The sequence below is a fragment of the Typopeltis vanoorti genome, chromosome 8 (assembly GCF_054136105.1).
Source record: "Typopeltis vanoorti isolate ZY-2024b chromosome 8, IOZ_Tvanoo_1.0, whole genome shotgun sequence".
NCBI lineage: Eukaryota > Metazoa > Arthropoda > Arachnida > Uropygi > Thelyphonidae > Typopeltis > Typopeltis vanoorti.
The window spans coordinates 84,256,062-84,280,700 of NC_143556.1; the positions used below are offsets into that span (position 1 = coordinate 84,256,062).

General features: G+C 32.0%; 1 protein-coding gene across 1 annotated transcript in view; it reads right to left on the bottom strand.

The window, feature by feature from the left end:
* LOC150104172 (glutamate receptor 1-like) overlaps nucleotides 1–24,639 on the bottom strand; it is a 509,694-nt gene that overhangs the window by 178,700 nt on the left and 306,355 nt on the right. The window contains exon 4 of the mRNA XM_090396414.1: nucleotides 9,334–9,584. Within this exon, the coding sequence (XP_090252540.1) occupies nucleotides 9,334–9,584 (251 nt within the window). The remainder of the gene's footprint in view (nucleotides 1–9,333; nucleotides 9,585–24,639) is intronic.

Consider the following 24,639-nt stretch of genomic DNA (forward strand, 5'->3'; position numbering starts at 1 on the left):
AAACTCGGGTTTTTCGTCCTGTAAATTCAAGGAAATCGACCGTAGAACCCACATTATTTCAGACATTAAATATATTGTGTTAGGGTTAGAGACCACGAGATGGCGGCACATTTGAGCCGCCTCTCTTCACTGCGTACCGCTTAATTAGTGATAGCCTTGGGCCATCTGTCTCTGATTGGGTACCAGTGGAGATTGAACTGCCCACTCAGTCTCCAAAAAAAAAAGTTAGATAGGGCTAAATGGCCTCGCCTACTCCCGTATATACGGGAATAAAAAGGCGTTAGCTGATTTTTTTTTTTTTTTATAAATAATGCGCTTTTTCTTGCTACTTTTCCATTAATGTTGGTGATGTGTAAAATCTCTCAACACGTACTTTAATTGTTTCATATCACTCAGATCGTAAAATGTATGTCTTGATAAGTGGATGTATACTAAGTACGCAGTGAAAAAATGATTTTCGTTTATTTTTATAGCCATTTACAAGGGCATCTACTCTGATAAAATTTTTAAATTTTTATTTGGGCATCCTACATAAATTTAGCTTCAAAGTCAGCTGTTTTTAATGCAAATTTGGAGCATTTTTTTTCTTTTTTTTTCGTGAAAGAAACGCATTAATGATTTTTGGGAATGCTTATTCCACTGCATGTGTAAATAAAACACACAGAAATGAAACATGCATTCAACAATTGGCTTGCAGGGTAAAATACAAAGGAAGGGAAAAGAGCATTGGGAACACCTAAAGAAAAATGCCGCCTTCTTGAAAAGAGTTATCTGAAAATGCAAATAAGCAGTCAAAATGTAAAACTCTTGAGCCAAAATGGAAACGAAACATTTGATATTGAATAACTTGGAAATGGAATTCCGAAAATTCAGTGAATTCGTCAAATAAAAACTGGCCGCCGTAATTAATAGAATGAAGGAACAATCTAAAAGTTAAAATAAATAAAAAAAAAAAATTCTTCGATGTAAAGAATTCGATGTAATGTATGTAATGGACAGGCGTACGAAGTAACTCGCTTCATTCAAAATTAAAAATATACATCTTCGACCCCCCTGGTTATTTCCTTTGATCACATGGTGAAAGGTAGAGAGTGCAAAACACCTTTTATAGTTCTGTTCAAGACGATCTAAGTAACAGATTCTCATGGGGAGGTAAAAAGGATTTTATTCCTAAAATTTTTATTTTTCCTCTCACCAATCAAAAAACCTGCCTGAAAGACACTTTATATAATATAATGCACACTTATTAGCCTCAATTCTTAATTTCGAATCAATGTTAATTCTAAATAGCCCTAATTCAAACAAACAGTACTTCACATGCAAGAATCAAAATAGTACTTGTTGATTAACTTGGCCTGAACGTAAGATATCTGCTTGTAAAAACTTGCTAATTATGGCTAAAAGTCGAACTGATTTCAATAGGAAAAGCTGTCAATAGTTAATTATTAATGCCGAGACAGTTAAAATCTTTAGGAATTGATGTCATATCTTTCAGTTCTTTGTGTTTAGTGAGTGGTTAGTTTCGGTTCTCGGGAGGGGTTGTTGTTTCAGATTGCATCGAAGTACCCTCTCTGATGAGTGGAATTATAACTATAAAGGGTGCATTTTTCTGTTCATTTTTTTTTCGAAGAAAAATGTAGAGGACGTAAGTTCTCTCATATCCTGTATGGAAAACAAAGGTTGATCGTTTACTTCCTCAATCTAATAAAAACATCCGAAAGTGATTAAAGTAATTAATATCATTGTGATTACGTCAGATAACCAGCTGATTCCACAGCTGATTCTCAACTTATGAGACGTGAGTAATCGTGTGAATACAAATATGAATTCAAACAACTTTAAATGCCAAACTTTAAAAAAAAAACAATTTCGTATTACTGAAAAAAGGCGTATGGTGTGAATATGTTCCTATTTCTGCTAATAAATGAGTCCATTACAGCCTATAATCTACCAACCTCGTAAATAGAGCCATTACTGTGTAGAATGGGTTCTACTAACCTAGATTAAGCAGCGCTAAATCCTAGCCATTGGCTGATCAAGACTAGAGATGTATTCGTTGAAGTTAGACGAGGCAGTCTCTAGATAAATGTCCTTCTTTTGCCTCGAGGAAAGAAAGATATGGATGGCAAACTACAGTAGTTAAGGTGGCTTCATCAATCAATAGACAAGAAGGCAAACTCAGTTAACGACTACTTCATTTCCTTTCTTTTGCTCATTTCCTCATTTCTCCGTGGGTAGACCTCTGGATCAATCGGCTCTTCATCTCATAACACCCACGAGCTGCTGCGCTTTACAGATTTTGCAATGAAAAATAGCATCTGCTGCTAAGTGAGCAGCCATTTTCACAACGTAGTTCTATAGAAGTGTGCAGATAATCAGAATGATACTGTAACGTCTGTGCAAGATAATCAGCGCCTATATACGAGCATTATGAAAATAGTTTTTGTGAAGTAGCAAAATATGCGGATACGTTATCGAAAAAATTGCATACTTGTACGTCTCCTTCTCCTCCCCCCTCTGTGTGTGTGTGTGTGTGTGTGTGTGTGTGTGTGTGTGTGTGTGTGTGTGTGTGTGTGTGTGTGTGTGTGTGTGTGTGTGTGTGTGTGTGTGTGTGTGTGTGTGTGTGTGTGTGTGTGTGTGTGTGTGTGTGTCCGCGTGCGTGCGTGCGTGCGTGCTTGGATGGTGTTAGAAGTAATAACGTATTTAAAATAGCACAATTTAATTCCAAAAAATGCTTATATAAAATTTTCTTATTTAAGAATAAACTGAAGTGATTTTATTCGAGATATTTGCAATATTTGTATATTTACGTTACGTATGCTATCATCTTGCTCTTCTTTCATCTTATTTTGTGAGCCTGTTTCTACTCACTACTTTTATGTAATTAAATAAGGATAATCTCTAAATGGTGGGCTCATTAATTTCCTTAAAAAAAGGGGGGAAAACTGCTGTATGAATATACTTTTTTTAATGTATTTTAACTTTGTAATTGATGAATCCAGCACACAGTGTTGATGGAGGACAATAATTTATGTAGTTGAACAACACAAGATAGCTCTTCAGTCGTGGTAGTGTGATTCTGGATTCAGCAATCTCTTCTCTCTTGCACAACACAGCAACCAATATGAAATGGAACGGAAACTTATTTTATTTATTTTTCATTCAATTATGCGATATTATGGCTTTGATTATTTCACATACAGTTACTCCATTCGTGTGATAACATCATCTACGCTGCAAATTACCTTATTCCAATAGTTTTTTTTTTTATTTTGTAACTCTCACCCACGAAACTTGGTAAACCTTTCGTACATCAGTAAGTGAGCGAAGGATTATTTTTATGGTACTTATTTTATATATTTTTATTGATTATTTTACATAATCTAGAAACTCTGCACTGGTAAACAAACATGGAGACTTGGCAAACAACTACAAGTCTCCAGTAAGTGAGGCAGTACTTGACACCGAAGCATCAAATTCATCTCTCATCTGAAGACTTATATTCATGAGGGGATTCGAACCCACAGCCTGTTGGTAGAAGATCGGGTGCGTTGAAGCAGTTTAGTGCTTTCAGAAACGAAACTGGAAGGGATAGTCAATCTACCCTTCGCCAAGTACAGATGGTGGTTCAAGAAATTATACTACAGATGGTGGTCTAAAAAACGAAAGGCTGGAAAAAAAATGATCATGCTACAGCAAAAAATATGTTGGAAGGCCATTTAGCGAAACAGCAGCACTCATCGGAATGCCCATCCTAAGTTCACAAAGAAACACCAAAAATTTCAGTGCTTCAGAATAAAAAAAATAAGATAGCTTACTTATAATTACTGCTAATATTTATTTAACTGAATTCTTCGGTTCAATCGGTATAGACAATGCTTATCTGGCTGGAAAGATAATTTCTTTCTTAGACCAACGTCTGTACTGTAATTTCTTGAACTAGCATCAGTACTTGGTAAAGAATGGATTGACTGTCCCTCCCTTCCAGTTTCGTTTCTGAAAGGGCTAAAGAGCCTCACCTAATCTGTATGAGGAATAAAAGGCATAAGCGGATTTATATATTTTATAAATAAATAAAAAATTCGATTTGTACCCTAAGAGAGTCCTGTGATCAGGTCAAACAAAATATTTTCGATTATCAGCAAATATCAATCCAGCCTTGTAATTCATCAGTTAACCCAATAAAAAATAATGAAAAATAATAATAAAAAAAAATCGTAAACAAAAGTTTCGATTGAGGATGAGAGCCACAAAATGGCATGGAATTAGTAGCTATTTTTAATACCAAAAGAAGTTATCTCACTACTATATTAACAATAGAAATAATGGAAGACATACACTTCTATTGGAACCCACGTGTTGCCTCATATTATAATATATTTTAAGGTTTTAAGTGAAGTAGAGCCAGATCTGAAGGTGATAGCTAATAGATCCAATACTTCCAACGGAAGTATTGGATCTATTAGAACAGAAAGGAAAATAATACCCTTTAGATTCAATAATCAATTGTAACTAAATTTAGAATACTTATTAAACTTCAAAGAAAACTTAAAATAGTTCAAAGTCAGTTAAAACAGTTAATTATCACTGATGGTATAACGTGAACGCGCGCAACTTACTCTAAGACTTCTGCAGAGGGAACTTCAAGTTATTTAGCTCATCATGCAATGAGCGAAGCTGAATATTAATTAGCCTTAATTAAGCACTAAGCAGCAATTAAAATACGTTGTAAACCTGCTGCGTCATTGCCAAGACAGAAAGGAAGAAAAAAAAATGAGGAAATAGCTTTACACAAGTTTCCATTGATGTAAATTAAGAATTTTAATGAAAAATGTAATGAAATTTAAATTTCTGATCCATTAAATTTTAAATTCCCTTGCCGGCAGGATTTATCAGAACATTTAGGTGGCTTTAATTACCAATCCGCCTTTTATTTTCTTTTTTGGCAAAGCAGAAGTGGATTTAGTATGAAACATTCCTTAAAAAAAAATGGCTTCAGTGTTTTTCAGAATAACTTACCGATTCACGTGCAAATTGGTAATTTTCAAAATTATAAAAATCGTAACCATACTTCAAATAGAATCAATCTGATTAGAATGTTTATACATTATACCATTCAAAACTTTCTCCAATACATAATGAACTACTTTCGTTTGCTTGCTTGACTAAAACGGATATGCTATTTTGCCTCTTTGTATCCATAGCAACAATAGATTCTGCTACGTAACAATGCATAGCATGTGAGAATTTGCTGCATTAAGAACGAAATAGTGACTGTCGCTGCTTACTGGTAGGATTGGGGGGGGGGGGGGCATTGTTTTCAAACATTTTGGGTCGAAATTGGATATTTTAGCGAAAACTTAGAAACCAATAAATAACTTGAGCATTTTTTTAAAGATTTCTGATAGTAGTCTTGACACTTTCATTCTACTTTTTTTATTGTTATTTTGAGTCCATTTTTACTGCCTAATAGCTTTCATTTACCTAAATTCCCAATACTTCAATCCACAGTTCCAATTTTGAATATTTCTGACTTCCTAAATCCAGGAAGTCAGATTCCAGGTTCGACTTTACTCACCCTTTACCTCCTCTAGATCTATGGCCCAATCCCCAATTGAATATCATTCTATTCACAAATATAAGATATCCAACTAGGGCAAACCTACTTCCTTTTGGTTGAGAAGCGAAGATTCTGGCTATTTGGGTTGACATATTTGCATCGGTTGAATAGCCAGCAGCAAGTTTCTGTGAAGTCAACTTAAACGAAGAAATAAATTTACTTAAAATGTCATCAGTTAACTCTCATATTTTAGAGTGAATTGCTCACATTTCAAGCAAACATCAATTTTTGAGCTAGTTTGATAACACCAACTAACTACACGAATATGTTATTCGCATCATTCAAGTCAGGTGGAAGTCATCAAGCAATTTTTTTTTTTCCGGGTAAGCGAAAAAAAAAAAAAAAAGCTTGAAAACAGCATTAAATTCTCTTGGAAGTAAACCATATTAGTGGAGGATAATAAACAATGATTGCCTTTGTAAACTACAGAAATTTTGACGTGATCGAGAATTTACGAAAACGTCAACCTTCGGGCAAGAATTGCCTTGGTATTGCATCACTTAAAAGACATAAACGCAACCCAAAAGCTATAATCACATCTTCAAATAAAAACTAGAATAAAACTCGAATACATATTCACATTTTATTAGATATTCTGATGAAATGTTTCATAGACCTCGTAACTGGTTTGAACTGATTCTCCTCATTTAGGGATCAGCAAGAAACTCGGGATACTACCTCAGGATGCTGTTGGAATGTTATGAATATTCTCTGATGAGAATCGGTAGTTTAAATGACAAATATGAATATAATCCAAGTAATCTAAAGAATACAATACCAAGGCAACTCATGTGGAAGGTTTATATTTTTTCATAAGTCATCCGTTATTATAAAAAAATAGTAATAAAGGGTGGCTATTATTTTTCCTATTGTTACTCTTTTTAGTGCCCCGCAAATAAATTTGCATAAAAAAAAGATAGCACGTGCATTGTAGGAAGAAAAAAAAAGAAAAGAAAAACTGCGCCTTTTCTGTTATGATTATTTTTTAATTGACGGATTTCTTTATTATTAAAGCTTGCACGCTCCAGGGATTACCATCTAGTCAGTTTTGATTTTTATTGCAATGCATAGTATCGAGTGAAAGGAAAAGACAAACTGGGAATTGGCGTGTACAGATGATCCGGTCATTACAGCAGAAACAATAGATGAAGTACAAAAGCGATTCTTGCGGTGGTAAAGAAGCCAAGAAACAGGGAAGACTTAAAGATTAATATTGACAAAACAAAGACCATGCTGACTAGAGGGACAGAACACGAGACAATGGTTTTGAAGACTAAACACGGCAGAGAGAGAGAGAGAGAGAGAGAGAGAGAGAAAGTTGGTGGAACAGTTTAAGTCCTTAGAGACAACCCTATAGAAAGAAAGTGCAGAATGAGAGCGACAACGAAAATTGGCTTCAATTAGTAAAGAAAGGCAATGAGCAACAGAAGTATCAGGGGTATGTGATAAGAAGCTACCTGAGAAAATCAAATCCAGAGTTTATAAGACAGTAATTACACCTTGAAGTGTTGAGGGGAAGCAAACACAATGATGAAGGAAATACTTGGAGAAGGAGGAGAGATAAAAATGGGGATGCTTAGAGAGATGAGAATCAAGAAAAGAACATTTAAGATTATGTCAGAAAAGATGGAAGAGAGAAAAGACTTAGCAGGAAGAGCACGCCGTTTAAAGTGCACCGTAGGAATATATATATATATATATATATATATATATGGTGAGTTTTGACTTTGCATATTCTTGTTTACACTTATATTTTACGTGTGCGTGTGTGTGTGTGTGTGTGTGTGTGTGTGTGTGTGTGTGTGTGTGTGTGTGTGTGTTACAAGGTATTTCTTAATGCAAAGCATACTTCAGAGAACGAGTATATTGATGAACTAACCTTATGCGTTTAGATATTTCATTTTTACAAGCTACACACGGAAATACTCAAGTTTACACTACAGATAAAATTAAATTTCTTGTATATAAGTAACAAAATAATATATTATAATATTTTATTATACTATAAATTTAAAAATGTTTTAGGAAATCCTGAACATAGAAAAAAATATGTTAACACACCAATTTATTTATTGTATATAAAAATATGTCATCTGCTTTATGAGTTTTGAAATAAGTCGGGCTAGATTGATTCATCCAATCCAATACCCTTGGAGGGTAATGGATGGCAATGCTGTAGCCAGTGAAGTTCTAACTGAGGCTCGGCTATTGTTTGTTACCCTCCTGCCATGATCAGAGCTTTAATTGCTCAATACCATCTTATCCCTACACTGTCCTCTACAGATAACGGGGAAGATAGAAAGCATTATTGCTTTGCCCCTTTAAGCCAGTCCTTATAAGGACTATTAAGATGAAATAAGTCCCGTGTGAAATTTAATTCCCGAGTTAAATTTCATTAGCTGTCGAAATTCGAATACGGATAACAAAATATTTACTAAAAATTCCACAGACTATTGAATAAAGATAAATGCAGAAAAAAAAATCTGTAGTTGTAGATATGGTGATATGCGAAATATATGTATTGAGTTACATAACCTCATTAAAAATTGAAACCAATCTGGGAAACCACCAGAAAAAAACAAAGCACATCGAATTCAGAACTCAACAGAATCATTGGGAGCAAATGACTCCTGATAATAGTCCATGCAACTGTTTAAAATCAAAAGTATTGTACTTATGTATAAACCTTTAGGTATGCCAGTTATATTAAAATAATACTCCACGTGGAAGTTTATTCCAATGATTGCCTACTTTTCCGCAAAAATATTTCCTTTAGCTACTCTTTATTAGAATGGGAATTTTAAGATGGCTTACGAAATCTTATAATACAAGTTATTTTCACATAAAGTAAATTAAAAGATTCACATACTAGCAGGAACTCCAAAGTTGTAAACATTATAGGCACTTCTCTAAACATAAGAGCCTAATTATGTTAGCCAACTGTCGAAATCTTTATAAATTAATGAAATAATCCGATTTACAATTCTAACATCTTACATGGTATTTTATTTTATTTTTGTTTTCCTTTTTTTTTTATATATATTCAATAGAATCTTACCATATTCAATTCAATACTTAAGGCCGATATCGGATAATAATAATAATAATAATAATAATAATAATAATAATAATAATAATAATAATAATAAATCTCGAGAAATGTGAAACACTTTTCTCTCAACAATTTCAAAAAAAAAAAAAAATTAAATACTCAGCAGTTCATGTTATTAGTTGCCTAGAGTTAAACATTACCGTTACATAAAACGTAAATCGTGCTTTAAGCCTAGTGATAAAAATAAACAGGATCGTATTGAAGTATCGCGTGTTCTCAGAGCGAAAAGCCAAGAAAATAACTTTCTTCCAGCAAAGGCCTATGGATGTACGTATGTTGTTGAGCTGAAGTATTCCACAATCAGAGGCGAAGCAATACTCCTGGCTCCATCTATTGGCAACTATGGCAACCTGAGTTCACATAAGGCTAACACCCGAAACATGGCATTTATTTAGAATACAAAATGTAATTTCTTATATTTATTTCATATTATTATTGGCATATTTATCATAAATAGTGATTTTCTTAAATTATAAACAGGCAATAATCATTTCATTCAACTCATTCGAAAGAGACTATTTTCTGAGAAGGCTGAAAAACTACAGTGAATTATATATTATTATTATTTTTTTTAATGTTTGAAGTTATGTATTTTACTCACCAAATCCGTTAAGAGAAAATGATAATTTCTTCTTCCCATATAAATGTCACGAACATGATTAACAATAATAGTTCTGCCTGTGGCGGCGCTACAGTCTAGCACAATGTATTTACTGCTGTTTGGATCGTGGTTTTCAACAGCTCGAAGAAAATCGTTAGCTTCAGAAGAATTTGCGATTCTTTTCACGACACGCACTTCCAGCTTATAGTGGTTGGTTGTCAGCTGGAAGATGTGTTGTAACTTTAGGAGACCTGAAATATAAAGACATCCTTTAGAGGCTGTTAATGCTTCGTGTGGAAAATACAGAAAAGTTATCTATATATATATATATATATAAAAATACTTCGCGCAGTATTTATGAAAATCTATAAAAATAAAATGTAAAAAAAAATAGTATTATGATAAAAATAAAAAAACTTTATTTAGATAATAAATAAATATTATATATGTATGTGCGATAACACACCAAAAATATTTATTTATATTTTATAAATATTCCATTCCATGATTTAAAATCTAAAATTAAATCATGGAATGGAATATTTATAAAATATAAATAAATATTTTTGGTGTGTTACAGTCCTCTACAGATAACGGGGAATATGAAAAGCATTCTTGGTTCGCCCCTTTAAGCCAGTCCTTATAAGGACTATATAAGGAATCTAAAATTAAATTAAAATTAAAAGTAGTGCATATTTACTGTTATATTTACTGTTATAACTTGCTATTTAATGGATAATCATAATTTGTTATTATAATAAAATCTAAAATTAGGCGGTGATTGATTGATTCATTCAATCCAATACCCTTGGAGGGTAATGGATGGCAATGCTGTAGCCAATGAAGTTCTAACTGAGGCTCGGTATTGCTGTTACCCTCTTGCCATGTTCAGAGCTTTAATTGCTCAATAACACCTTATTCCTACACTGTCCTCTACAGATAACGGGGAATATGAAAAGCATTCTTGCTTCGCCCCTTTAAGCCAGTCCTTATAAGGACTATATAAGGAATCTAAAATTAAATTAAAATTAAAAGTAGTGCATATTTACTGTTATATTTACTGTTATAACTTGCTATTTAATGGATAATCATAATTTGTTATTATAATGATAGCAAATTCAGATGAAATGCTATTTTCTTGGTAATTACTGCACTGTTGTTTAACAAGATAATTGATGTAGGATCGTCAATAAGCGAGGAATGTTAGAATGTAAATATTAGATAATCACTCTGATGAATAAGTATGTTGCACGCAATGCTGTTTGCTCAGTCAATGGCAAATGACATGTCTCGTACTACATCAATATCTACTTCACCTAAGAATTTTAAACCACTAAGAGAAGAAAGCATTTCACTTAGAGCAATAAATAGTGAATATCCACTTAAAAATGACGCACTAGTCTAGTGATGGAATTGTCTGCTGATATATGTAAAAACGAAAGAAATTAGATCATACGAGCCATTATTAAGCTGTCTCTCTCTCTCTCTCTCTTGAATAGCAAACGGTACTTTATAATAATGTGATTTTAGTGGAAAAAAATCCTCTATTAAAATTAATCTTTTTTATGTTTAATTTTTTCAACTTTCAACTAAGTGAGAATACTAATGATAGTACAATAAATTGTTTAATAAGATTTTAACATGGTTTTAATATCTTGGTTTTATATTATAGTATATAGTATATATATATAGCATAGCATTATATTATATTATATTATATTATTATCTAATCAAAACATCTAAATGTAGCAGAGAACACACACACACACACGTAATGTACTGACCTCAGGGCATATCGCTTTGACGTAGACATTAACAGCATTCTCATGAGTACTAATTGAAGCGAAACATGTCTGATGTTCTTATTACCTTTACTGAATTTGGAATAATGAAATTAAGCGCTACATTTTATTTCTAAAGTTATTTATTCAGTATTTATCAAGATTTTTATTTATTTCACTTTATTGTTTATTACAAATATATAATTTATTCCTTCAGTAAACCGTACATTTAAAATTTTAAAATAATCGAAGAAGGAACTAAAAATCTAGTCGTGATATTTCCCAACAAAAAGAGGATTTGGTTACAAATAAAAGAAGGAAAAAAAAGGCGGGAGGGATAATGATTCATTATGGTGTTCATTGCTTCCACACGTTGGTAGAATTTTATTTAATTATGAAATTTACATAAACAGGTGACGCCATATGGCTTTAGTTATAAGCTAATTCCAAACAACTCGTTTCGCGTATCCAATTGTTAAAATAAGTTTAGAATTGTTGCTTCCTTTGCTAAGATCACATAGAATGTATATAATCTGGATGAAAATCGATTTTATTTTTTCATCTTTTTTTACACTAAAAGTAAAGTTAAGGTGTTTCGGTTATATTGTGAACCTGCTCACCATCTTCAATATTAATTCTTATGGGATTTAAAAAGAGATAGAAGCTGTTTTGAATATAGTTCCCTACGTCACTAAAGGGAGAAAAAAAACATAAAAAGGCTAAAACAGGTTTAAGAAATAGAATACTGCATTGGATATGAAGTCGAAAGGATCCTCATGTGTAAATATCATGATTGATGACAACAGCGTAGACATGATGGATAGAAGAACAAAAGGGCTGACAAGAAGTTGGAGAATTTCACTAAAAAATAAAAATAAAATAAAATAAAAAAAAAAGAGAAATGCAAGAAGATTGCTTTTTTTTAAGGGAAAAAAAAACATAAAATGGCCATAAACAGGAGATGAAAGCACGTTTCATATTATAGAAACGTTGAAAGAAATAGTCGTTCTGTTGTGCAAAAATTTTAAAGGAAACACATTGGAAAATGCATTGTTGGAAAAACAATTGTTGAAAGAAAGAACTCTTAATGTGTGAAGTAGATACATCATTGGACACTTTTAATGCATTTTATATCGATTATTGAATTGTTTATAATGGAATTTTAGTATACGTTTTGGCTAACCAAGCTTTTGATTTTCATTTGTTTCTTCTGCTTGAATACTTTCGTGCATATGTGTGTAAATTATTTCCAAAAGCATTTGAACGTAAAAAAAATTACAATATTTACGTTAAACATGTTTTTCTTAAAATAAAATTAAAAAACACACATGCGGGCTTGTAATATTCAACCATAGTAATAAGAAAATGGTGTGCTAGTCTAGTTCAGAAATAAATACTTTTTGACGAAAAGAAAAAAATTATTTTTTATACTTTACTACATAATATTATACTTTCCAAATAAAAGTATATTAAAAGTGGAAAATATCTGAATTAATATATTTATTTTCATATAATTATAAGAAAGAAAGAAATTATCATTTAAAATTTAATAATTTAAATGATTAAAGTATGAAAATCCTTAAATTATTTAAATAACCTTTTTAATCCACTATTTAATTTAATGAAGAGTGATTTTTTTAAATATATATTTTTTTATGCATGAATCACTTACCAACACAAAGATAACAGATATTCCATTCTTCATGAACCATTAACGTCTCACTATATGAAGTGTTTCAAGATCAAGGTCAACAGTCAAGGTTGCTATTCATTTATCTCTGCGGTCGAAAAAATTGCAGCGTAGGTCGCGTGTATCTGAGAGATACATTCATTACTAGTATGTGCTAAAATGCGATAAAACTTTAAAAAAGAAAACACTGCAAATATAATGCATGATGGTTTATTTATTTTCAGTTACAATCTAGAAATTATCTAACAAAGAAACAAAGAAAAAAACAACAACTAAATCACTATACTGACATGGGGGATAGCGGTATCTCTCAGATACAATTTATTATGAAATATCGCACACCTTTGCATAACACATGTTAAACCAAAACTGACCGCATAAACAGTGAAGAATATCACTCGTAATATACGCATGCGCAGCCATTGATGACCTCTAAGCTGTACACTGGATACGCGTAAGGATATTTATATAAAAAAAAAAAAAAAAAAAAAAAAATCAGCTAACGCCTTTTTATTCCCGTATATACGGGAGTAGGCGAGGCCATTTAGCCCTATCTAACTTTTGGAGACTGAGTGGGCAGTTCAATCTCCACTGGTACCCAATCAGAGACAGATGGCCCAAGGCTATCACTAATTAAGCGGTACGCAGTGAAGAGAGACGGCTCAAATGTGCCGCCATCTCGTGGCCTCTAACCCTAACACAATATATTTAATGTCTGAAAAATAATGTGGGTTCTACGGTCGATTTTCTTGAGTTTACAGGACGAAAAACCCGAGTTTCCGGGAGGAAAAACCTGCTTGCCCGTGCCAGAGATCGACTAACTCGGGAACCGGTCGAAAAAAGGCTTAGAAAAATTTCCTCTAGTCGCCGACTAGACTCGAAACCAAGACTTCCTTCGTGCGGCCTAGCGCGGTGGTGTGCAAACGCCACATCCACTGAGCTACACAGGCTCTTTTGTATCTGTCGGATTAGCCGTGACCTCCGCAGGGTTAAATAAGCTTTGACATTCTGTATGAATGTTTGGATAAAATATCAAAATTATGATAAAAAATAAAAACAAATTAAACATGAAAAAATATTATTTATTATCGATAAAATTATACAGCTTGGTATAATTAAAAATTACTTCAAAATAAATTATATTCTTCTTGTTTTGTTTCATGATAATATTCTTTATTATCGATATAATTAAACAGTTTAGTATAAGTCAAAATTACTTAAAAATAAAATCTATTATCATAACCCCAATAATGTTCTAAAATAAAAACTATAACAAATCTTATGTCTTTAATTGTAACGTCCAAATATTTAAAGAGACGGAGTAAACACGATAAGCACTACGAACACTCTACTACTGCCGCAAACTGCATATAAACAACAATGGAACTGCGCGACGGACAGTGCCGCATTACGCTAATGGCTCGTATCTCATTATAACGTGCATATGCTTGCACGCGCGTAGCAATAAGGTAAACTGTGGTAAACAGAGTGCTACTAGCGTCCTTCGCCTTCCTAAGTTCTACAAGATGGATTTTTATTATTTTTTATACAAAAAAAAAGAGAATTGTATAGGATTGTTGATGATAAAATTAAATATTACAAGCAAATATAAATAAATTAATTAATATATTTATATATCGAAAAAAAATTGGGGGGGGGGGTGCTGCAGTTGTATATTTCTTTATTACACTTGTCGAAAACATCATCGAACTATCTCCGTATATTTCGGTGTTTTCCTGGCGTTCTCCATTTTCTCTCCTGTCCGCTTCCACACACTTTCGCGAAGAATAGCAGAATGACCTGCTAACATTGTAGCTCGTAGAAATCGTCCAGTTGTCTAACTAAAGATGAGGTTGACGGTGTGTTTGTTACGATGGCGTGACAGTCGCCGGTTTGTGAGGGATTGCTATAGTGCGTGACTGTTAAGAAATCGAACTGAATGACTTACCGATTGGTCGTCTTGATGTTCGGAAACAAGTGGTACTAGGTTAAGCCTCTAATCTTATGCCTGTTACGTTAGATGTGCAAGTGGAACTAATTCGTAATATCAACGTTGGCTTATTAGGATCGTTAAATTGTCGAATCGATTTCTATTTCTTTGATCGTAATCATTCTTGGCTTAATTAATATGATGGCGATGCGAATAATGTTACAGTGTTCTTCGGCTGGTTTGTTTGGGATAAAACCAAAATTCACGAATTTAAAAAAAAAAAAATAGCCCCATATTTTTGAATCATTCGCGCATATATACTCCAGAAATTAGAAGAGAAAAATATCAATTTCCCTGTGTACAAATAACCAGTGCAGAGGGTCACGTTGCCTAAAGAGTATTCTGTTCACATAAGAGGCGAACATATTTCATAAAATGCATATTCCACCATTGTAAATTAAATAACAGAACCTCCTCTCTTGCCTTGTCGTTAAAATAATTATGTTTGGATGTTTACATTCTTAATCACTTTCATTTGATAGCTCGGAAACTTTTTATGCCAGTCCCCCCTTCCATCCAAGAAAGGTTTCAAAATTAAAATTAGATAAAGCTTAATCCTTGATCTAATATGTTGTTAAACCGGGAACTGAAAATTATGTAACAACTATTTTTTTTTTTTTTTTTCAGAAATACCATTGACGCCATGGGATTCGGACCTCGCAGCTTGTATGGATATAATAATAATGTTCATACATTTCAGATAGAAATCCCAATTTCTGACACATTTGTGAATCTCCAGCAAGTTAAAGTAAATAAATTTAGGGTGAAAAAAAAAATAAATCACCTTTTCAGATAAAATTAAGTAAATCGGTCTAAGACGGAAGTGGCTGGAAACTTGTGTATCTTAGGGTCATTGTTGAAAATTTTAACAAATTAGTTTTGAACTAAATTTAAATGATTTTTAAACACATCCTGTCAATTAACTGGTCTCAGACGAAGATATCAACGATTATTACTTTTTTAAAATTATTTTTCTGGTTGTCTGAGTGGTTAGCGTATCCTCTCTCCAACTAACAGCTTAGGAGTTCCAGTCTCGCCAAGGATAGGCATGCATGACTGTCTTTACATAAAAAATTACATTAAAAAGAAGGAAAAGGATTTTCTTTTAAAGAGAGACATTTTTTGGTTGTTTTGTCCGTTTTATGGGGATGATCAATTTTAATTAAAATTCGCAGTATAGTTTCTTTTAAATAAATCTTTTTCTCTAAAGAGCAATTCCATTTTCTGGAACAACTTCACTGTGAACAATTTGTCGTGTTTATTTATTTATTTTTATTACATTTGCACTCAACAATTCATCTAATTCTGCCACAATTTTGATTTTGGATCGCAGATATTTTATTTCAGTTCTCTCTTCTCGTAGACAATGTGCGTTCTCTCATTCCATAACGTGCAGTTGTTTGCTTGCACGCAGTTTTGAGGAAGGAACCACCAGCGGCCATTAAGGGAAACTATCCCATTTGAGATTACTGGCCGAATATCACTGCGGGAAGCTTTTATGGCCCCAGTTGGTTTCTTTTCTGATGACCCACGCCAAATTAATGCGAGGCAGTAAATGTTATTACCTTCTTCTCTCTCTCTCTCTCTCTCTCTCTCTCTCTCTCTCTCTCTCTCTCTCTCTCTCTCTCTCTCTCTCTCTCTCTCTCTCTCTCTCTTGTTAATGATCTTGTTGCATGGTAATAGGAGACATTCTGCATTAATCTTGTGCTAGCCACATGAAATTGTTACATATTAGCGAACGTTTTATTGGTTTGTTTCAGTTTTTTTTTCTTTTTAAACAAAAAACATTTCACTTTTATATAACTTCTCTCCAGATTTGCACATAAGCAACTCACGTAATGGGAAGTGAAATTCTACTTCCTGAAATTCTATCTGTATAAGTAACAGATAGAATTTCAGGAAGAAACGTCAACTATCTCAACATCGATTCAGATGGCCAAGATGAAAAGATGGCTACGAGGTCCTTTCGTTCTAGAAAGGGTCTCTTAGCCATAAGCATTAAAAGACATTGTTTATTAATTGGGATTCACTACATGAGATCCTTCATCTGTGCCAGCAAAAAGAAAAAAAAAGAAATTCACAGTCGAACCTATGTATTTAGCAGTTTAGAAAAAACATAATTACCTAACTACAGGTTTTCATTATGCCAATCAAGTATTAGAATATTTTGTTTGTTTATTTTCTTTTCTCTACATATATTGGATAACTTAGTCAATATAATGAAATATATTTGTGCACGCCAATCCGACAAATACTTGGAACATTTTGATATGTAACAGGCAATTTTCTTTAATAATATTATTTCTAATACTTATCAATAAAGAATTATAATTATTATTCGTTTTGCAGTTACGTTAAGGTTTTTAATGAAGCATCGTTATTTAAAAAAAAAGAAGTTAAAACCAGAAAAGCTAAAATCAACGAGCTCTAAAAATGGCTAATAATGAATTTTAAAGGAATTAAATACGTTTAATTTTATTTAAGAGGAAGATTTTCCTGCTATAAATTAAGACGTAATTATGAAATTAGATTTTGTTAATTAAACAAACAAACAAAAAAAAATTAATAAATAAATAAATAATTTATTCATTAATTAATGTTCATTTGTTGTATTTTTGAAGAACTGACATTATAACAAATAGCTTCACTTTCTTGGGACGAAAGAAACAAATAAGATGTAAGTTTGTGGTTTATCACTTAAAACATGTTCCTATATTTCTGTAATCAATGAACAACTCTTCTGCAAAATGCTTCACAACTTTATTTAAAAGAAAAATCCAAGATGCAACATTTTTTTAACAATAAAAATTTAAAAAAAAAAAAACTTCACACAAAAATATTGATATTCATAAGATGATAATTAGTTGAGATATCAATAAATAAATCGAACATTAATTGGCGTGAATAACTTAATTCATTGGTTATCAGCCACTGACGATTTCATGACGTCATTTAAACAACTCGCTGATGAGTGTACCTTACAGAAATATAAAGAACAGATGCAAAATGATGATTTTTTATATATATTTAATTGTATAAACAGCATAAAATTTCATATTATCGTAAATTATGCAAGTCATAAATTATTTACCATAAATTATATAATTTATATTATAAATTATACGGTGATTATCCTGAACGTGCATATAATAATTAAATAATAAATAAAATAACTCAGACATCAGTTTCGATCACATAGCTATCACTGGTGAATAACAAATACTGTCAAAAGACAAATTACCAACTCTTAGGCAATAAAGAAACAAAACGATATATATCCAATAAAATAAGTACTGTTTAAGGGTAAAATATTAATAATTATAATTATTTCTAATTTTAAAACTAAAATAAAAATATTTTAAATACTAATTTAATTTCGAACTAAACTTAATATATCAGTACTAATTAAATGATTTCTAAAGCAATTAATATTTTCAAAATATATCATTTTGACTTCACTTATTTTGAATATTAATGTCCTGTTTACAGGATAAACAACAATATATTCACGAGATGGCACCACAATCTAGCAAAATAATATTTATAGCTACCACTAGATGGCAGCAGAATAAAGAAAGGGAGAATACTGCTGATTGTTTATTTAAATATTCAAGAAATATAAAATATTTTTGGATGAAGACTGAAAATAAAGTTAATGTAATACCTTCTTTAAAATAATTGAAACGGCTATTCTGATTTTTTTTCTGGCTATTTTAAGAAAAATATTAAAATCTACTGTCGCAATGATGAGAATTGCAAATTGAACAATAATGCGCCATAACTCTTTGCCAATATACAAAATCATCGTGAATTTAAGAAACAGCTTAATGTCAGTAATTAGAAATTTAAATTACACGGTAAGTAATGAATTACTAATTTACTATTCTACACAGATATTTGAGTGCAATCATATATAATAGTTTTGTTGTTGTTATTATTATTATTCTTTTATTATTATTGTTGTTGTTGTTGTTGTTGTTGTTGTCGTTGTTGTTTTATTGTTATTATTGCTATTATTATTATTACTTAGTCTTTAAGTTAATCTATTCGTATATATTTTTCTTAATTTTATTTTATCTAAATATATATTTTTCTTAATTTTCAACATTAATGCTCAGTATTTCCTGACTATTTATTTTTAACTAATTCCAATAAGAATTTTAATTTGGAAGTACAAATAAATAATTTAATTAATTTAATAAATTAATATATGTTTAATGAATAAATATAATGATATATGTGTATTGTTTCTGGGGGAAAAAGTGTCAATATTCTTCATGAATAAAAAAATCTTTCATGGTTTCTTGTATTTCTTTCCATTTCTATTATAAAATATTCTGTTTTTTTTTAATTTTAGGATTAGAAACAGGAACAAATGTCGTCTGAGAAAAAGCAAAAAAAAAAAAAAGTATTATATATAATGAATAAATCCTATGTCTTTAGACAGCATTTCAATAAAGTTAAACTTTATCAGACAGGCATAGAAATAAGATAAAAGAAAACAGTCAAAAAAGTAAAATTCTTCTGAAAGCACTATGCGGGTTTATTTGATTTCTGTTCAACTTATTTCACATTACGATTTTACTGATGCTCTTCCGCTTCTTAGGTTACGAACAAATATAGGAATGGTTGCTCCAATAATAATGGGGAGAGGAATGATTCCTTTTGCGATTAGTGTTTGAAGTACTTTGAGTATTATTTTCTTCATGTACTGAAGTAGTTGTTATCCACATAAGAAAATATTTCAGAAGTTATTTTAGTTGTGAGAAATTGCATTTTATGGTTTATATAAAGATGTATTTATGGTTCTATGTAGTCACCGTAATAGTACAGATTTTATTTATGGCTTTTGTCATCACGAGAAAGTAAATTATACATGTCACCTAAAAGAGGGGAAAATGAATAAGTCACTCCTTTTTTTTTTGTTATATTTGCTTTAAAAAATAGCGGAAAGATTTCAAGACGAAAAGAATCCATATATATGCAACATCGCTTGAAAACCATTTCAAATTTCTTGGATAAACAATCACATGTACGCCATCTTTATTCATTGGAATATTTAACACTGTATAAAAAAAAAAAATTTTAAAAATTTAAAAAAAAAAGCGTTAGCAAATAAAGGTTGGTCATAACACACGTACTGTAAAAGACAAGTCAGAATAATTAGTAACAAAATGGGAACCAGAAGGTGATATGGGTGCAGAGCGTTAACAGTGTAAGTTCTCGAGATTTAGAACCTTGACCTAGTAAGAATAGATGGAAAGATGGAGCCAGAGACTCCTAAAAGATGGAACCTAGGTCTAGGAAGAAAAATTCTCAAAAAAAAAAAAAAAAATAGAAATATATAGATACGTATTTGAAACTTGGAATAAGAATGATTAATGAGCAGTTTGGAATAGAAGATGAGCAAACCTTATAAATATCAGTGGCGCATTCTCCATGCTTGCTGTGCAAGCTCATTAATTGAGAAAGAAGTAATATTTATTTAGTCTTTTATTTTTTGTAGACAGAAGACGTTTTAAGCTTGCGCGGCAATAATTGAGCTTTGCGTTGTGTATCGAAGGCCGACGCTAGTCAAGCTACCTTGGCTTGCTCGGTTGTGGGAGCAGCCAGGTCCTCGCTTCAGCACTGTGATTTCATGCGCGCGCATAGCCATTTCCGCTCCCTCCACGTCATCTCACCCTGTTGCTTAAACACAGGTCACACGCAGTCAAAGCAGCTTTAGCCAGTGAGCTTCAGCCAGCCTTTACAAGTGTGCGTGTTGCTTGGGAAAATTAAGTTACAACCAACTTTTTATGACGATGTTATTGATCACTTCATAAAGAAGAACCGTAGGGTAGAGTTTGTATTCAAGTAGCTAAACTGAAAAAGATAGAATATCATTTGTAAAATAAATGTTGTATTTGTATGATTAAATGTACATACATTTCTAAATACAGGTAATCCTCGTATAACGCGGTACTTATACGACGCGGTTTCGATATAACGCGATCTTAAATTGTAGTGACCCTTGTTGAATGCGGTACGTATACAACACGGTTCCGATAAAAATACGGTCTACAAATTGTAGTAACCCTTTATCTTTTCATATATTTTTCACCGCGCGACTTAAAAATCAAATTTCATCTTCGTTAAATTTGTGTCCGCCTGTATCCTGCATGTAATTATAAGTAGCGAATTTATATTAGGGGAAATGCCCTTTAGCACGCATGTACCTCAATTGTTTACCGTATAAAACGTTTAATGTTGAAAATTGTCCTCGTTTCTGCCAGGAAAATGCCTTTAAAATCATAAGTGTGTTCATTTCAAGCTGAACAGTTTATTTTCTGTGAGTTACATACGATATGTAATGTTTGCTTTTTTGTGTAAAAAATTATTTTTATAGTAATGGCCACAAACTACGACGAAAGGGAAAAAACAACATTGAAAACAAACTTAATTTCTCTCAAAGAAAAATATTCAAAATTTTGGATCGGTTGAAAAATGGAGAAAAACCAGAAGTTTTTGCAAGGACTTTGAATTTAAATGAATCAACAATTCGAACAATCAAACAAAACGAACATAAAATCCGAGAAAGCATTTATTGCTGGGTTAACGATAAGTGTAAAGAGCGTTGCTTGTGTATGCGATATTCTAATGGAAAAATCTGTAATGATTTCGATAGAAGATTGCAACTCAAAAGAAAATTTCTATGGATGGAAATATTATTAAACAAAAAAACTCTCAAGTTTATAAACATTTATAGTGCAAACCAAGTGTTTAATGCTGATGAATCCGGGTTATATTGGAAAAAAGTGCAAAAATGCACCTATATTTCGAAAAATGTAAGATCAGCTCTTGGATTCAAAGTTTCCAAAGATAGAATTACTGTACTGTTTTGTAGTAATGCATCAGGTGATTACATGACAAAACCAGTGTTTATTAACCAATCCTCAAATCCTCGTGCTATGAAAGATTAAAATATGCACTATTTTATTTTGCCTAAAACATTTATGCATTAAGTGCAATGAAGCTTACGTACAATTTGTAATTTTTATACTTTTTATACTATGTATTTGTCTCATAGTTTATATGTTTTCTTAACTTACATGAATTACCTGAATTAAATAAAAAAATATTTTTTGTTGGATATGTCATTGTTGTTTATGTAATTTCAAAAAAAAAAAAAAAAAACGATTCGGAATATAAGCCTACTTTTTCTATGTGATCTCAGACTCGCATAACGCGATTTATATAACGCGGCATTTCTGCGGAACCTAACATCCGCGTTATACGAGAGTTACCTGTACATAGTTTCAAATGGTCAGTAATTCGTTATTCCGCTAATCAGACTTCAATCACACCTCTCATTCCCTGAATGATAACAAGAGTAAGCGTGAATTTCAAGACCAGCATTCGCCCCTGGTGATTATATACATAGAAGTACGAATTTTGTCTAAAGGAAGGATTGCCGGCCTGAATAGTAAAGTGGATATGTTAGTATGTAAAAAATTGACTTTGTTGCCTTATAACTGTTTGTAACAGGCTGTGGGTTCAAATCCCATGTAAGACATGGATGTGTGTAAAGACTCGCACACGAACTTTCCAGAGCTTCAAAGCCTCAAAGGTCTCCTTCGAGGTGTCCGCTCTCCAGCCAAAAAGGCTGAGGGTTCGAATTCCGCCTTGGGCATGGATGTTTGTAATTGTCTCTGAAAGTGGTAGTGGACGGTAGATGGCGTTGATGAAAATGGTGGATACAGAGTTGTAGAGTAAGTGCGGTCCCTCGATGAGTCTTTGGACTCCCTGGAGGTATCATGTAATAATTAATGAATAACTTTTAAGATATTATGCAAGTTATTAGTAAATCTCATTTTTTTAAAGTTTTGGGCCAAGTGTTCATTTTAAGAAGCAAGAAAGTACGGTATATCTTCATTGAAATAAATGCAGGCAGTTTAACACAGACATGCGCAGTAACCATGACATTGCATTATTTAATGTGTTTCGCACAATAGACTTATTTAACGATATTTTTCATCCACAGAATTTAGAATCCATTTTTTACTAGAATTGAAATGATATTATATTATAGAAATTATAAAAGTGTCACCATGGGATTGACTTCACTAATAAAATTTCATTTTAGTCGATTCAGAATAATGAGTATATGAGAATAATGATTAAGCATACAGTAAATTGAAAAATTAAACTGTTTTCAGTAATATTTCGTTATATTGCTAATAAATGATTATTTATATTGAGAAGAATACCGATGATGACAAATAATGTGATAAATGTTTTGCTAAATCAAAGATCCTGATATTCTCTTTTAGATATAAGTCAGCCAATCAAAAGGGACTATTTAGATAATACGAAGCTAATCAGTATTCATTTATCTCCCTTTTTTTTTATTGGTATGAATTGCGAGGTCTGTCAATATAAATGTCGTTACACAACTTTCTACTTTTGCAATATCGGGAAATCGTATTTTCTTGAGTGCTTGACTAAAGTTAGACACTTTAATGCACTCACTTCCATTATTCTATTCTGTAAATAACATTGAAAAGAACTTCTTATAATTGGTTAAACGTTTTACGAAAATAAAGTTGATGATGGATACCAGCAAAAATACATTTCATAATCGTAGTCGCGTTGAACTTTGTCATCATAAGCTTTAGTTCAAATATTTCATCATATTTCTACATAATGTAGAAAATGTGAACGCACTTTTCTACAAAATATGGCCAAAAAAATATCAATAATTCATTCAGAATTACGAACTTTTTGTTCACTAAGCCTAACTGATATATTATAACAGCAAGAATTTCATAATTGTCAATTATAATTATTAATCGTATTGAAGACAATGCCTATGCAACAATTATTTTTAGTCTAAACTTTTTAATTATTCTAGAGTTTTTCACCATATTAGAGGTGCCTAATAAAATTAAGTTTCGTGCTGCAACGAATACGTCTGATCGCGTTTTCTTATTTTCTTTCTTTCTTTTTTTTTAATTAACCTGTTTTTTAATAATATTTTTTGGTTTACCGATCAAGTGTTGATCAATTTTATTAACTGAACCAACTAGTTTCGCCACACTTATCTGTTGGCATCTTCAGGGCTTACATAGAGGTTTAAACAATCTCACAATTATGCGTAACTGCAAACTGACAAGAATAACTGTAAAAAGATTGATCAACACTTGATCGGTAAACCAAAAAATATTATTATTTACTAATTTATGATCAAGAAAATAACCTTCATCATAACCTGTTTTTTTTTTTTTCGATTGCATTTAAAGCACCAGTCGTATTACCACTGATTCCTTTTCTTAATATTGATTTAATCGACATTGACCTCCGTTATTGATTTCCACCTTGCAATTTGAATATTTTTTTCTGTTTTAGTTTAATTTCGTTTAATTTCCCCCCCCCCCTCTCATATTTTTGCTTCCGATTTGTGAAACTGCCTTGTGTTTATTCCCCTCCCTTCTCGTTTCTTTTTGCTACTTTTAGTCTTTTCAACTGCGCTAAAGCAAGAATACTTTTAAAAATACTTTTAAAAGGATGCATGTGTTTTCAAAAGGAATTCAAAGTAATCTAATAGAATTGTGAATTAATAATTCAGGATAATAGAACCCCAATCGGTCGCGCGGGTTAGCCGAGTGGCTGTGCGCTTCGCAACCATATTCCTGAGAAAGGAGTGTCCTGAGCTCGATTCCCGTAGCCGACTTAAGGATATTTCTCAGACATAGCCAAGTTAGCCAGTCTTGGGCGCGGAATGCAGGGTTTTTCTTTCGCAAACAGACAAACCGTCCCCGTGAACACACGCATCTACAGACATAGGATACACCGGGAGGCATAGGGCT